This window comes from Pomacea canaliculata, linkage group LG3 (genome assembly GCF_003073045.1).
Source record: "Pomacea canaliculata isolate SZHN2017 linkage group LG3, ASM307304v1, whole genome shotgun sequence".
In the NCBI taxonomy this organism is placed as follows: domain Eukaryota; kingdom Metazoa; phylum Mollusca; class Gastropoda; order Architaenioglossa; family Ampullariidae; genus Pomacea; species Pomacea canaliculata.
This window is the reverse complement of record NC_037592.1, coordinates 17,830,181-17,843,260: the sequence shown is the minus strand read 5'-3', so window position 1 is coordinate 17,843,260 and position 13,080 is coordinate 17,830,181. Positions and strand designations below refer to the sequence as shown.

General features: G+C 36.9%; 1 protein-coding gene across 1 annotated transcript in view; it reads left to right on the top strand.

The window, feature by feature from the left end:
* The window catches only part of LOC112559486 (rho GTPase-activating protein 5-like), a 32,432-nt gene that overhangs the window by 10,104 nt on the left and 9,248 nt on the right, over positions 1-13,080 (top strand). The window contains exons 10-25 of the mRNA XM_025230781.1: positions 123-237; positions 540-663; positions 1,342-1,537; positions 2,003-2,185; positions 2,594-2,711; positions 3,492-3,634; positions 5,919-6,100; positions 6,369-6,564; positions 7,549-7,736; positions 9,528-9,611; positions 10,097-10,239; positions 10,622-10,717; positions 10,891-10,996; positions 11,221-11,400; positions 11,816-11,977; positions 12,457-12,512. Coding sequence (XP_025086566.1) covers positions 123-237; positions 540-663; positions 1,342-1,537; positions 2,003-2,185; positions 2,594-2,711; positions 3,492-3,634; positions 5,919-6,100; positions 6,369-6,564; positions 7,549-7,736; positions 9,528-9,611; positions 10,097-10,239; positions 10,622-10,717; positions 10,891-10,996; positions 11,221-11,400; positions 11,816-11,977; positions 12,457-12,512 — 2,272 coding nt within the window. The remainder of the gene's footprint in view (positions 1-122; positions 238-539; positions 664-1,341; positions 1,538-2,002; positions 2,186-2,593; positions 2,712-3,491; positions 3,635-5,918; positions 6,101-6,368; positions 6,565-7,548; positions 7,737-9,527; positions 9,612-10,096; positions 10,240-10,621; positions 10,718-10,890; positions 10,997-11,220; positions 11,401-11,815; positions 11,978-12,456; positions 12,513-13,080) is intronic.

Here is a 13,080-nt window from a genome sequence, read left to right as displayed (position 1 = left end):
AACAGTGAGTAACTAGCTTGTGCCTTTCTAAAGAAAGTTGTTTGCTTTTAAACATAAATTTGCCGTTGATAAATGTTTACTCCTTGCTGCATTTTATTTATTCGCATGTTTGTTTTCATAAGGTCTGACATGAAAGATGATGAGTCACTAGCTGATGAACCTGTACGGAACAGCAATCTTAACCTGGTTATATTGGGCAAGGATGGCTTAGCCACAACTCTAAATCACTACATTCGAGTGTGTTTTTGTCTTCTCTTGGTTTCATTTAATAATAACTTAAGCAAGAAAGAAAGATCTGTAGAGAATTTTACCTCTAAATAAACAGCGCAGCTGCTTCGTAAATAATAAACAGTTCAAGCAGCTTGTCTGACCATGTCAGAAGTAAGCAGGCTTGACTGAGAATTCCGGTAAGCAAGATGTACATGTTCATTTTTAGAGTAATGTAATGTGGAGGATGAAAAATGATACATTAAGATATTGCTGGTTCTTTATTCCAAAGAGTGCAAAGTGTACCTAGGAACATTTTTTCATCTCTTCAGAGTCTTTGTTGTGATGACGAATACACGCACAGAGGTGTTGTTTATGGACTGGATTATCGACCTGTTGATGGTGATGTTAGTCGTGAACAGAATGCTCTTGTCACATCCAGCTTTAAGCCACATGGTAAGCTATACCATGAATATAGAATGTTAGAAGTTAGAAGCTACTCTCCTTGTATATAGAACTTCCAATTTAGCAAGCATTTTTTTTGTGCTTTTTTGTAATTTTCCCTTTTCCCTCTAATATTTCCAACCTAAAATTTCTAAAATTTCTTATTAATAGTCTGAAGAAAAGGAACCTGTATGAAACTGAATAAAAAGCCTTTATAGACCTCTGATTTCAAAGAGAAGCTTATATATACCTTAAAAGTACCTATTATTAACTGCCAACCTGTAAACTAAGACCTCCACTTCACTCAAATGAGTTTGGATTAGGCAAAACTATTCTAGTCTCTTGAGCTTAATGTCAGGACAGACAGGAGGAAGCTGGAGCATGAGAGGCGAAGCACCTGATGTAGCTCTCCATCACTGTCTGACCTCTGCTAGACACTGCAGGGTTGGGGTATCTAGATGGCTTCACTGTTTTCAGGCCAGTTGTTGGATTGCCTTATCCCCCCCTCTCTTTTTTTTAGTCTTGAAAGATCTTGAAGGATGATCATAACTGTTAAGAAAGGTGTTTGATGTATGGGAAAGGGGGGTAAACTGTAAAAAATATTTTTTAAAATCTTTCTTTTTATCAGCAGAATTTTAGTGGTCTTATTTAAAATGCTAAAATTTGATAATTGGTTATCATGTCATCTAGGGTGTATCTGTGTCTTCAATTCGGAGGCAACACTGGACTATGTACAGAACAGTCTTGAGCAGTCCCTTCTGTTGTATCCTGAGAGAGATCCACCCATGCAAGGTATACCAGTGGTGTTGATGCAGGCCTCACTGACTGGACTTTCTCAAAAGCGTGTTGAAATTCTACAAGACAGAGCACAGCAGCTGGCAATCAGGTCATTGGGTGGTTTTTTTTGTTTTTTTTTTTTAATGAAAAAGAATAGTTGTCAGCTAATAATGCCAGTCAATGTGGCTATGTAATTTCTCTACAGATTTTAAATCTGAATGAACCTGGTCTTAGTAGACATGAGGTACTACATTAAAACAAATATATCAACTCATCATTGTTATTGTTTATGGTTGATCTAATGTTTTGAATAATTTTTAAATTTTATCTTGCATTCATGATTTTTAATATTTGTTGGGCGATAGAGGAGGAGGGGTAGTTGAATTGTTGAGAAAATTGTTGACAAGCCTTTTTCCAACAGAAAGCCAGAGTTTGTGCCAGAAGTTTCATTTCATTTGCCATGTTATATTTAGGTTGTGTTCTTGAGAAAAGTTGTTCACAAGACTTTTCCTTGTTTTAATGACAGTTCGTGTCAGAGGTTTATCTTCAATATGATATGTTTTATTAAATACAGATTGAATGCTGACCTCATCACTTCCACAGAGGATGAATTGGAGGATTCAGACAGATCTGAAAACAACTCAGATGCTGTGGATGACAATACGTTGTTTAGAGATTCTGAACTCCAAACAGCACTGGAGACTATCATTTTTAGAACCATCATTGGGTTGGAGAGCAGTTCACAGTGTCCTCTTCGGTAAGCATTTCATAAAAAAATTTATCGCTACAAAGTACTGGGTCCTGAGTAAACTGTGTTAAACATTTCAAGTTCAAACAATCTGACCACGGTTGTTTTTCAGTATTTACCTTTTGTTTACAGACCTCCATGAATGATAACATTCATACTGACACTTTCATTTCTGCACAAATGATTACATTACAAAAAATTTCTGACTGATGAACATAAAGCATGTGACAGTAATGATATATTGCTGGTGAAGGGTAATTGAATTACTATAAAACGTTGAAAACAATGGTAGGGAAGTTTTACAAAAACATGCTGTTCATACAAATTTGATACAGTCACACTTTTAATCTCACAGTATGTAGCCAGTGTGCACTCAGTCAAAAATCAGCTTATTGTTTCTAAAAAAATTTTTTTCAGAATAACCATGTGTATAATGTGTGGTGATCCATTTCCTTTGAAAGTACCCCTGGGACCATTGTTAAAATCAGAAGGTCTGCAAATAGGACCAGAAAATCCATATTCCTTGACTTTGCAGGTAACTCTTTTGTTATATTACAACTCTTACTTTTATAGTTAGAGATGTGTGCAGCTGATCATTTACAGGAAATATGGGATAAATTTTTGGATCTAACTTTTTCTATTAGGGGGAGAAGGATGTTGGAGATCCAGATCTGATAATCTTTAAAAACATTTTGAACATACTTTTGTCATAACTACAGCTTATGAAAAGCAGAAGTTAGATGACATCATCCCAGTGGTAATGATTGAATAGAAGAGAGCACCAGATACCAATTTTTGGAGCTTTTTCATCCGCTTTGTTTCCATCTTCAGGCTCAGACATCTCATGAATTGTCACTGCAAACTACTTATTTCCATTCTTTGTATACAGACACTTAAAAAATATGCATTCATTTAAAAAAAAAAGATTATCTAAGGAAATCACCTGCTTGATTCTTTTATTTCTTTAAAATTACAGAGTAGAAATTTATTCTGTGAGGTAACATACTTTAAGAAGTCCAATGTTGCAACATGCCTTTACCAAACAGCTGACTGGTGAACCACATAACCAGATCTTGTGCCAGTCAAGCACCACACCATACTTTTTTATGCAGTGGTTTTACCTTTTCCAAAAATGAGGAAATAGATAAGTTTTAAGAAGAGGAACAAAAAAAAAAAAATCCTGTAGCATACTAAAAGTGTATTTACATGGGAATTATATTCCAAATGACTACAAGTATTACTGTTAAAGCAAGGTAGTGCATAAATTGTATATGTTGCATTTCATTGTTTTTTTTTTTGTTTTTTGTTTTTGAAGGCCTATCTTGAAAGCCATCGTCAACCAGTTGAAGTAGAAGTAACATCTTACCATGGACGACCACCATTATCCTACAGGTCTCCAAAACATGGCTACATTCTGGTGTATTCAGCACAGCGCCGTGCTTCAATGAATACGCTTAGGTAAATGAAATATTAACATCATTCTGTTAATAAGCAGACAAAGTGAATGTCTAGAATTTAGACAACTTTTAATGATAAAAATTTAGTGTCAAGAAAACTTTGTAACCATAGGATTTTTGGAACAGCTAACAAAGTATCATTTTTAGCAGTAATATTTCTTTCTTCAACCAAATTGCATGGATATGTGAACTTTACCCTACTAGCTACCCAATTCATCTGTTCACTCCTGATCGGTCAAGATTGACCAATGAATGGGGAGCACGCAAACTCAATCAACTTACCACCACCACCCCATCCGACCTGACTTTGGCTACCAAAAGTAGCATTTCTTCGTATTGTACCTTGTGACAAGGCTATGTGGAGAATAAATAACAGGTGGGGGTGGTGTGGCAGTTTAAAAAGGAAAGGAGATTACTGCTTCAGAAACAGACATACCTCAATTCCAGCTTGGCTGCAGACCAGTAGGCCACTCCATGCTGAGCTATAGAGTAGCAAAGACAGTAATCCAGATGAGTCATTCTGTAGGCAACTTCCAACTGTGTTCAGAAAATCAGAGGGAGCTGCCATATCCCTTGAGTAAAACCTAACAAATGTGGAATTGGACTGCAAGCCTACTACAAGGGATTGCTCATTCAGGAAAAAAATTCACATATGGTGCTCTAATGACTGATTTTATCCAGTTTGCTACCATTTGTGCTGGTATGTCTGCCGTCTACTCCTGCAACAGTAGAAACAGATAAGATCTGCTCCTCCTGTACGATGCAGATATAAGAGACGTGCAAGGCACACAGTGGATCCTGAAGCCTAACTGGATTGCAGTATTCCTCTCTTGGAAGAGGAAGTGAAGTGACCTCAGTACCCAGTAAGGACTGTCTATTCTTAGCCAGAAAACCTGGGTGCATCAGAATGAAGCTGAAGCCCAAAGCTGCAGACAGGTTGGGTCTGCAAAAAGCATGAATTTCTGAAACTTGCATTGCTGAGGCAACTTCTACTGAAAAGGTCAAGTATGCGGCTTAAACAGAATTCAGGACAAGGGCACAAAGACCAGGGACTTCTGGTAGGTGAGGATCCACCCAAGGTTCCAAGAAGGAAACACAAACAAAACACTGACCATGCATGGGACAGATTGGCAGTAAGTGAGACAAATTTTTATTTGACCCTACATCACACAAAAATTATGAGCAGTAAAGTTTGCAAGTACACATCCTTTCTTGAAGAATCAGTGTATTACTGTACTTTTTGTTGACATTAAAACAGATGCCCTCACAACATGCCATGCCTGTAATTGTGGCACATCCATCTCATCTAAATGGACTTAGCTAGTAATGTCGAGATCAGAGTCACTTTCATTTAGCTAGGTTTCAGTAAATGCCAGCATACTAAGTGTCCATGTTTAATTGGAAGTTTTGTTCCCAAGCTTCAAGCTCATCTTTCTTGTTATGAAGCGACTGGATATTAGATAACAAGACATGGAAGAAATGGATTCATGTGTTGATCACCAAGGCAAAACTTCTCGAGTCTCCTGCTGCCTTAGCGCTGATTTTTCTTAGAAAATCCTGCAATGTTAATAAATGTTAATAAGTTATCCAGAATGTGATGTGCTTGTAACGTACAGGTGGGACCACCAGAGGAGCTTCCAAACTATGAAGCGCATCTCAGGAAAAAGAGTGCCTCCTTGCTGACGTAGGAATTGTCAGGCATATGCATCACACATTTCCCCTGAAAGGATCTCTGTCATGTCTCATAGTTCCAGGGCATTGATTCAGAGACTGCTCTCTTGCGATCACTGACCCTGCTTCACCAGGAAGTGTAGTAGGAGATGAGCATCCCCAGCTGCACTGACTGGTATCCATGCATAAGGAGGATTTGGGGGTATGTTCCTTTAGGGGACCCCTTTCAGGAATTGGTCTGTTCCTCCAGATCTGCAGGTGTTGCTTGGAAAGAGCTTAGATAGGCATCACTTCATCCAACAAGCCAGAAGCAGGTATAAGAATGATGCTTGAAAGAGGCCTGTTCAAAATCTTACCAAGGCAGCAAATTTTCTGTGGCATGCAAGAGACCCTGAAGGCGCAGCCAGCCTCGTGTCATGTTGCTTGTGGGGTTTTTTTGTTCTCTATTATAGATGATGTGTGGACATCACTAGCTGAATGTAAGTCCCTAACAAAGAATCACGGCAGAATTACTTTGAATTGAAAAGCCATTAGGCGTATTTTATATTTATTATGATTTATTGCTTTTTAAATGTGAACTTTGGGTGATGAATGCCTTAAATTTGTCTTTTAAGGTCATTTGCGTCTCGGTTGCCAGCAGTTCCCAAGCTAATTATAGCTGTTGCTGACAGTGATGGTGCTGCTCATCTGTTCTTCAAGGACTGCTCAAGTCAAGTGTTGATTCGTGAAGGCAATCAGCTGGCGGATGAACTTGGAGCTCTCTTCATGACCACAACTGCCACATTCACACAGCAGAGTGCGTTTCTGTATATCAGACTTTGTTTGATCTTTTAAATGACTGCTCATACCTTCCAAACCACAGGGACTGATGTTACTCTTTTTGGTGCTGTTCATGTCATGTGATTGCTGTTTATTGGTCCACCATATTGGTCAGTGGCTAGGTTTTCCTTCTCCCAGTACTATGCGGTTTAATTTACTTATTTGTTAGCTATAATCCTGGGGGCTTTTAGCCAAGATGGCAAAAGCAGCTCAGTAAGTTTTAATTTTACTTTGGGAATCAACAGCTGCAGCATATCTTCCCTTCTTCCGTGAGGTTCTTGATTTGAGAGAGCAGTCAGAGGCTGCTTGCCTGGCTCCTATTGAAGAGCCATGTCCACCGGCATATGAAGACAGCCGCTCAACCTACATGGACAAGAGACCACCAGCTCCTCTTCCTAAGTACTATGACGCAGGCCAGACAAGAAGCAACACAAGTAACAGGTGCAGTAATCTTACTGATTTTCTTGGGCAATTGATAGAAAGTTTGCCTGTTACTTTGGTAGTTACAGATTATACACTATAAGGTTCTTAATACTGAGGAACTTTTGTCACAAATCAGAGTCCTCGAAGATATTTTTCTGAATTTATGTACATTGCACTTCTGTGCACTCCACCATGCATACAGTTCTGCTACAGCTGTTTCATCTGATAAAATAGACCCTATTCATTCAAAAACTACTTATTTTACACAACTAAGAAAAGAATAATCTCCATCCTTATAATCTCCATCCTAATATCATTGTCAACTTTTGAATGGTCCTGTACATTGGTGACATGGCGTAAAAAAACTAACTAACTGCTACAGCTGGTCTGCCATCTTTAAGAGTTTTGTGTTCTTTATTACAGGTGATTTCTAGCCAGGGAGTATGTGCTATATATTTTAGAAATAGGGATTTCTTTTATGCATTAAGGTCTTTACTTTGTGTTTATTTGTTGATTTCATGCTTCATTGACTAGAGCACACAGTGTTCCAGGTGTGTGCATATATAAAATCATTTGGCGGTGCAGCCTTATCCTAATACAAGTAGAAAGTCTAGCACAGCTACATAGCAGTTTAGTCATGATAGGAAGTGACTGATAGAACAGTGTCATTGATAGTGAAAAGACAATGATTAAAGAAATTACATACAAGATGTCATCAGAGAAAGTGACAGCTTGATTGTCTATGTGTTTGATGGAGACCTTCAGTGACACAGAACAGGTGTCTTTAGCATCTACTGTACTTATCTAAACTGATTGTATGACAGAGCTTAAGTTATAAATTCAAGATGAGATCAGCAATTATTCTGGCATGAGGGCCATTAGCAGATGTTCATCATCATGTCACTAATCCTTTTATAGTAAAGTTAGGATAGGTTTTCAGAATCTTATTAATTTATGGTGATGCTAGGCTTGAGAAAATATGAGAATCTTTTTCTTTGTTAGCCAAAGCACAGATTCGGAGCCTGTATATGACCAGCCAAATCTGTATCAAAGCCACTACTCAGACAGTGAGCATGAGCGAGCCTCTTCTGCATCTCCGCCAGCCACTGATGATATCTACTGTGAGGTTCAGAGTCAGGAGCAACTTGTGAAGCCAAGTTTTGTATTCACTCGCAGAAATATTAACAAGGGTTAGTGAAATTTTTACAGAAATTAGTCTTGTAATTGTTGAAATTTTTCTTTTTTTATTTGGCTGTTGTTCATTCATATAAAAGGAGTGCCTTCAGTCATCATTATAAAACTTATATTGCTGGGAAATAAAGATCTTTGGTGACATAGTATATGTTTTTAAAACACTGATGCAAATTCAATGTAAGATTTTGGCCCTGTTGTGATCTCAGTTTTTTTTTATAAAAAAAATCAAGCACTTACTTCAGTGCTGAGTAAAATGCATTTTAATGCTTTGCTAACATTAAACAATCGTTTAATAGGTATTTTAGTTTGTTTAACTTTTCCTGCACAGTTTGCACCCACTTATGCAAGCAACTTCATAGCTACAGCTAGAATATGAGAACTGATTAAGTTTGTAAATTGAAGCATGGTGTAATTAATAATAATAATGTAATGACACTTCTGTAGTTTAGGTGAGGAAGCTAATTGCTAAGTGTGATGACTTATTTTTTATCTGTGGATATTACTGGCTGAATTATTTATCATTATTGTCTTTGTGATACAAATTTGCTGCTTCTAATAATCCTAGCAGATATCCTGAATACCCAAGCATTTCCCTTCTATTAATGACAGTTTTCACTTATGAAGACAACTTCCCTTATCTGAAAGTTTAGTTATTCACAGTGGTTGGTGTGGTGATTACTGTACTTTGGGTCTGTTTGCATTTCCATTGATTTTTTTTTCTGGATTACTGTGTTCTACATAAGCATGGTATGCCACATCTTCAGTCGATTGGTACCTTTGTATCCATTACTTCTTTCTGCAAATGCAATATTTATTGTATCATATGGTTTGTAGTGCCTTCTTGTAGTATGCTGCTTACTTTGTGACAGAAGGGTGGTGACTGTCACTGTGAACAAAATGAACAGCAACACCAAAGAGTGGTTGCAATCATTGTGCTTAGTCACCTGAGAGTGTAGTCGCAGTCATTTTATTTAGTCTCCTGAGAGAGCGTACTTGCAGTCATTGTGCTTAGTGTTCTGAGAGAATTTACTCGCAGTCATTATGAGTGTACTCAATCATTGTGTCTGGTCTCCTCAGAAGGTATACTCTCAATCATCATGTTTAATCTCCTCAGAGGGTGTACTGTGTCATTGTCAGAGCTTCTGCTTACACAAAAAATTGTGTACAGTACACATTAAAAGTTCGGAGGACCCCTTCAATTTTCGTCAATGGGGGTCCCAGGGGACCCCTTCAAATTACCGCGAAGAACAGGGACCCCTTAAAAATCTGAAGAAGGGGTCCCTGGGACCCCAAAGAATTTAGCCTTAGCAGAAGCCCTGATTGTGCTTAATCTTCTCAAACAGTGTACTTAGTGAATGTCATAATGTGAGAACTTTTTTGTGTTTAGACTTTGTCTTATTGCCTTGAATCTAGTGGTGTAATTTGTACACATATATTTTTTATTAACATTTTTTATTTTCTAATTTCTTATTTTATGTGTGTCTACGGTGATGTGTGTCAGCCTTCATGCATATCTGTACATAAATACTTTTTCTGTGCAAACTGCAAAAGAAGGCACATTCTAAATACTGTACATAATTATTGTCGCTTAGAATCCCATTGTGAGACCAGCCTCTCCAAACTTGACACTACAAGGCTAAGCATAAGTAATGAATATCTGTTGATGGGACAGAAGTGTTTTTTTAAAATGAATACTCCTTCTGTCTCGCTTTGATTTAGACATGCACACTTGCATGTACATTGTGTGTCTTAACCATAGGTCATGGCATGTTTGCATTTTATTCCAGCATGGGCTTTGAATGACCAACAGAGACCAAAGATTAAGGGACATGCTTCTTTCATCCACAAACAGACTTCTTGTAGTGAAGATGGTAATATTTTTTTTTTCTTTTACTAAAGTTGTATAGTGGATAGTTGTGAATTACAAATGAAAAATTTGACAAAAGCTCAGACAGCCCCAAATGTTTTAAAACAGCATTTGTTTAATTTAAAGTATGTTTCAATAGAATTCATACGTCATGCTTGGGGTTACTTTGGTTTGGAGGTATTCGGTTGTAAAATGCTTTTGGATCATCCTCAATATTGCCCAATTTTACATTATTGATCACTGCAGTATACCCTTCAAAGATTTTTTTGTTTGAAAATCTTACACACTTTCACCAGAACACAAACAGTTTTTAAATGATTTGGTTTATTTCATTACAAGATATTCCTATGAAATCAGCAAATAACATCTGGTCAAAAGATTCAAGCCTTCTAACTTGGACATACAAATAAAGATCAAATTAGGATCTCATTTTTAGTTTGGGAAGGATGCATTTGTCCAGAAATGAGATGAATCATTTATGTTCTATAGATGCCTGCTGTTTGGATTCATCAGACTTTAAGAAAGATATCGAAGCTAGTCAACTTTATCAAGAAGGAATCAAACTTCAGTGTTCTCATAAAGACTTCAGCCGTGCAGCTTCGTCTGACAGTATTTCAAGTCTGCAGTCACAGGTATCTTTTTTTATTTTGGAATTATTAAATTCATTGAAAGCTCTGCAAAGAACATATTAATGTAGCTATGCCATCTGATAAGCATCTAAAGCAATTTCATGTATTATTTTTCATGTATTAGTAAGGCACAAAATTATTACTCTACTCACCTCAGCTGTAAAGCTGTGCAGGGATTTTGTACATTGCCTTTACCTTTAGAGGGTTAATTGTGCTTCAAAAAGGCAAGTTGCTTGCTGCTATTTGTGAGATCTTCATTAATAAATGGTGATCCAAATGTATTCTGAGAGAATGGTGAGAGGATGCCTGTGTTTGTGCGTTGGAGGGATGCATGTGTGATTTTACATATGGTTGTGGTTGCTGATATTTTTCTGTTGCTTTGCAGAGTTCTAAAGCCTTTGCTTCTTTTAGCAACGGTCAAGTGTATGCCCCATTGGCAGTTCCAGAACCAGTTGAAATAGCTGACTATTCTCTAGTCAAGGCAAGTGATTTCTTTTCTGATTTGTTCAGACCTTTGCTTTTTAACAGATATTTAGAAGAAGGAAAATTTATTGGCTTAGTTCCTTTACAAACTAAAATATTTAATAATAAAGATAAAGCATGCTGAATTCAAATGAAGGTAAAAAAAATTTTCTTTGCTTTGTCCTTTTATAGGATGCAGTTACATGTGAAGAAATGGATAGAGATTATGCTTTGGTGGATGATGCCTTGCCTCCAGGACAGCTGCATCGTATTTTTTCAGCCAAAACACCTGTGAGATGTATGTTTTAAAGAATTTGTCTTTTTCTTTACTCCTTTGTTGCATGGTCATGCACACTTTTAAAGAATCATTGTCCCACTGTACTACCAGAATCAAGTAGACAGCATCCAGTTCCTTCTCCCTTTTGTGGGGGCTCCCTTAATTATCTCTGTGTCTGTGATAACTGCTGAAAATTTTATATTTTCATATTTATTTATATGTTCATCTTGTTTCCTAATTTAAAGATCAAACAGACTCTGGGGATTCAGACTCAAGCCCTGTTGGATGGAAAAAAGAAAGTAGAGGACAGAAGAGAGACAAGTTAATAGAATGCAGTCACCTGAAGAGCTACCGTAAAACTAGATCAGGCAGGGAAGTGTCAGATTCCAAAAGGGTTTTGCGGCAATATCATGGTGCCAGTGTTGGTAAGATCTTAATTTTTAATATTTCAAAGCACTTCACAGTGCAAAACTTCCAGCACAAAATCACAGAATTTTGCTGTGTAATATATTCCATGACTTGGCTTAATTTACTTGAAAGATACTGTGATCATGCTTTCAGTGCTTTGTTGTGAAATAATGGCATAATGAATGGCATTGCACCTCAAATGGGCCTAAAAATATACCCGGTGTTCATTTTAAGGTATTAAGGTGAAGATTGGGATATACATAATTAACGTCATTTGCTGACCTCGAAAAAAATGTATATATTATAGCAAGCTACTAGTAGTAAATAACAGAGGGACTATGGATCTATTATTTTCTTTTTTACCATTACAGTCATAGCCTGTCTCAGTGGCATCAAGAAGGAATTCAAATTTCTGTTTCTTATGGCTTGCAGAGAACAGCAGTTCCCAGTCTGATGAAAGTGATACAGCTGATGAACTGAACCAAAAACAAAAGCAAAAGGCCAGTCATGCTTCCCCTAGAACCAATCAAGCCCAGTCATCATATGTTGCCAACACATTAGTTTCTGGTGGAGATCTTGCAGTATCGTCTGAAGGTGGATCATGTTTCTTACTCATTTATTATTATCATTATCATAATCTGTCTCTGTGCAGGATAAATGTACATAGGACTAAAAAATGTGTAAGGTGTGTTTATTCTAAGAAAGGGGATTGTTGCATATGCCACTTTCTTTACCTCTTCCTTACCTTTCTTTACCTATTCGTACCTATGAATGTGATTGTCTTCAAAGCTATAGCTCAATTGTGCTGATACAGCCGAATGAGTTAAAAATCTTATGACTCAGTGATTGTTCCTTCAGCAGTAAGCAACTAAAGCACTGTGATATCTGTAAAGTGCTTTTTTTTAAAAAGAGTTTTTGAGCCATGATATTTGAAGATAAAGATATCTAAAGAATAAAACCAATTATTAATTTTATGCAGATGAATCTCACACTGATGATAGTAAATCTCAGAGTATTTGGAAGTTCATTTTACATTAGGTAAGGATATATTTCCAAATTTTATTCTGGAACAGGTCACAATGATGAAACATTGTATGAGTCAGTGATGCACTTCAAAACACTTCCATTGGTATGTTATTTACATTAAATATTGTGTTTATATCTCTAGCCAGGCTTTTTGTGGTTCCCTGTTTGAAGTGCATTTGAACCCATCTTTCAATAATATAGGATGTTTCATAAAGTGTGCAATTTTTACAAATGCAATAAATCAGCAAAAATCAAAGCAATGTTCAAAATTCTTATTTAATTTCATTCAACATATACTCCAATTTAATAATTAAAAATGATATCAAGCATATATCCACTTCCACTTTCTCTGCAATCAGTCATCCGATCGTTGAAATTAATGATAACTCTTTCACAGACGCCCTGTCGATTTTGTCGATTACCCATTGAATTTCCCTCTTCACTTTGGCAATTGTTTGAGATTTGTTCACATAAACTTGGGACTTCACATATTCCCATAAAAGAAATCACAAGGTGTGATGTCACATGACCTCGGTGGTCACTGCCGTGAAACAAGATCAGTCTCTGCATAGTGTTGTTTTTGTAATGAGTTTTCATAGTAAAAATATGTTGCTCGATGCTGCACTGCTCCATGGCTACTAAATGGAAAAACGACAAATGGTCTTCTAATT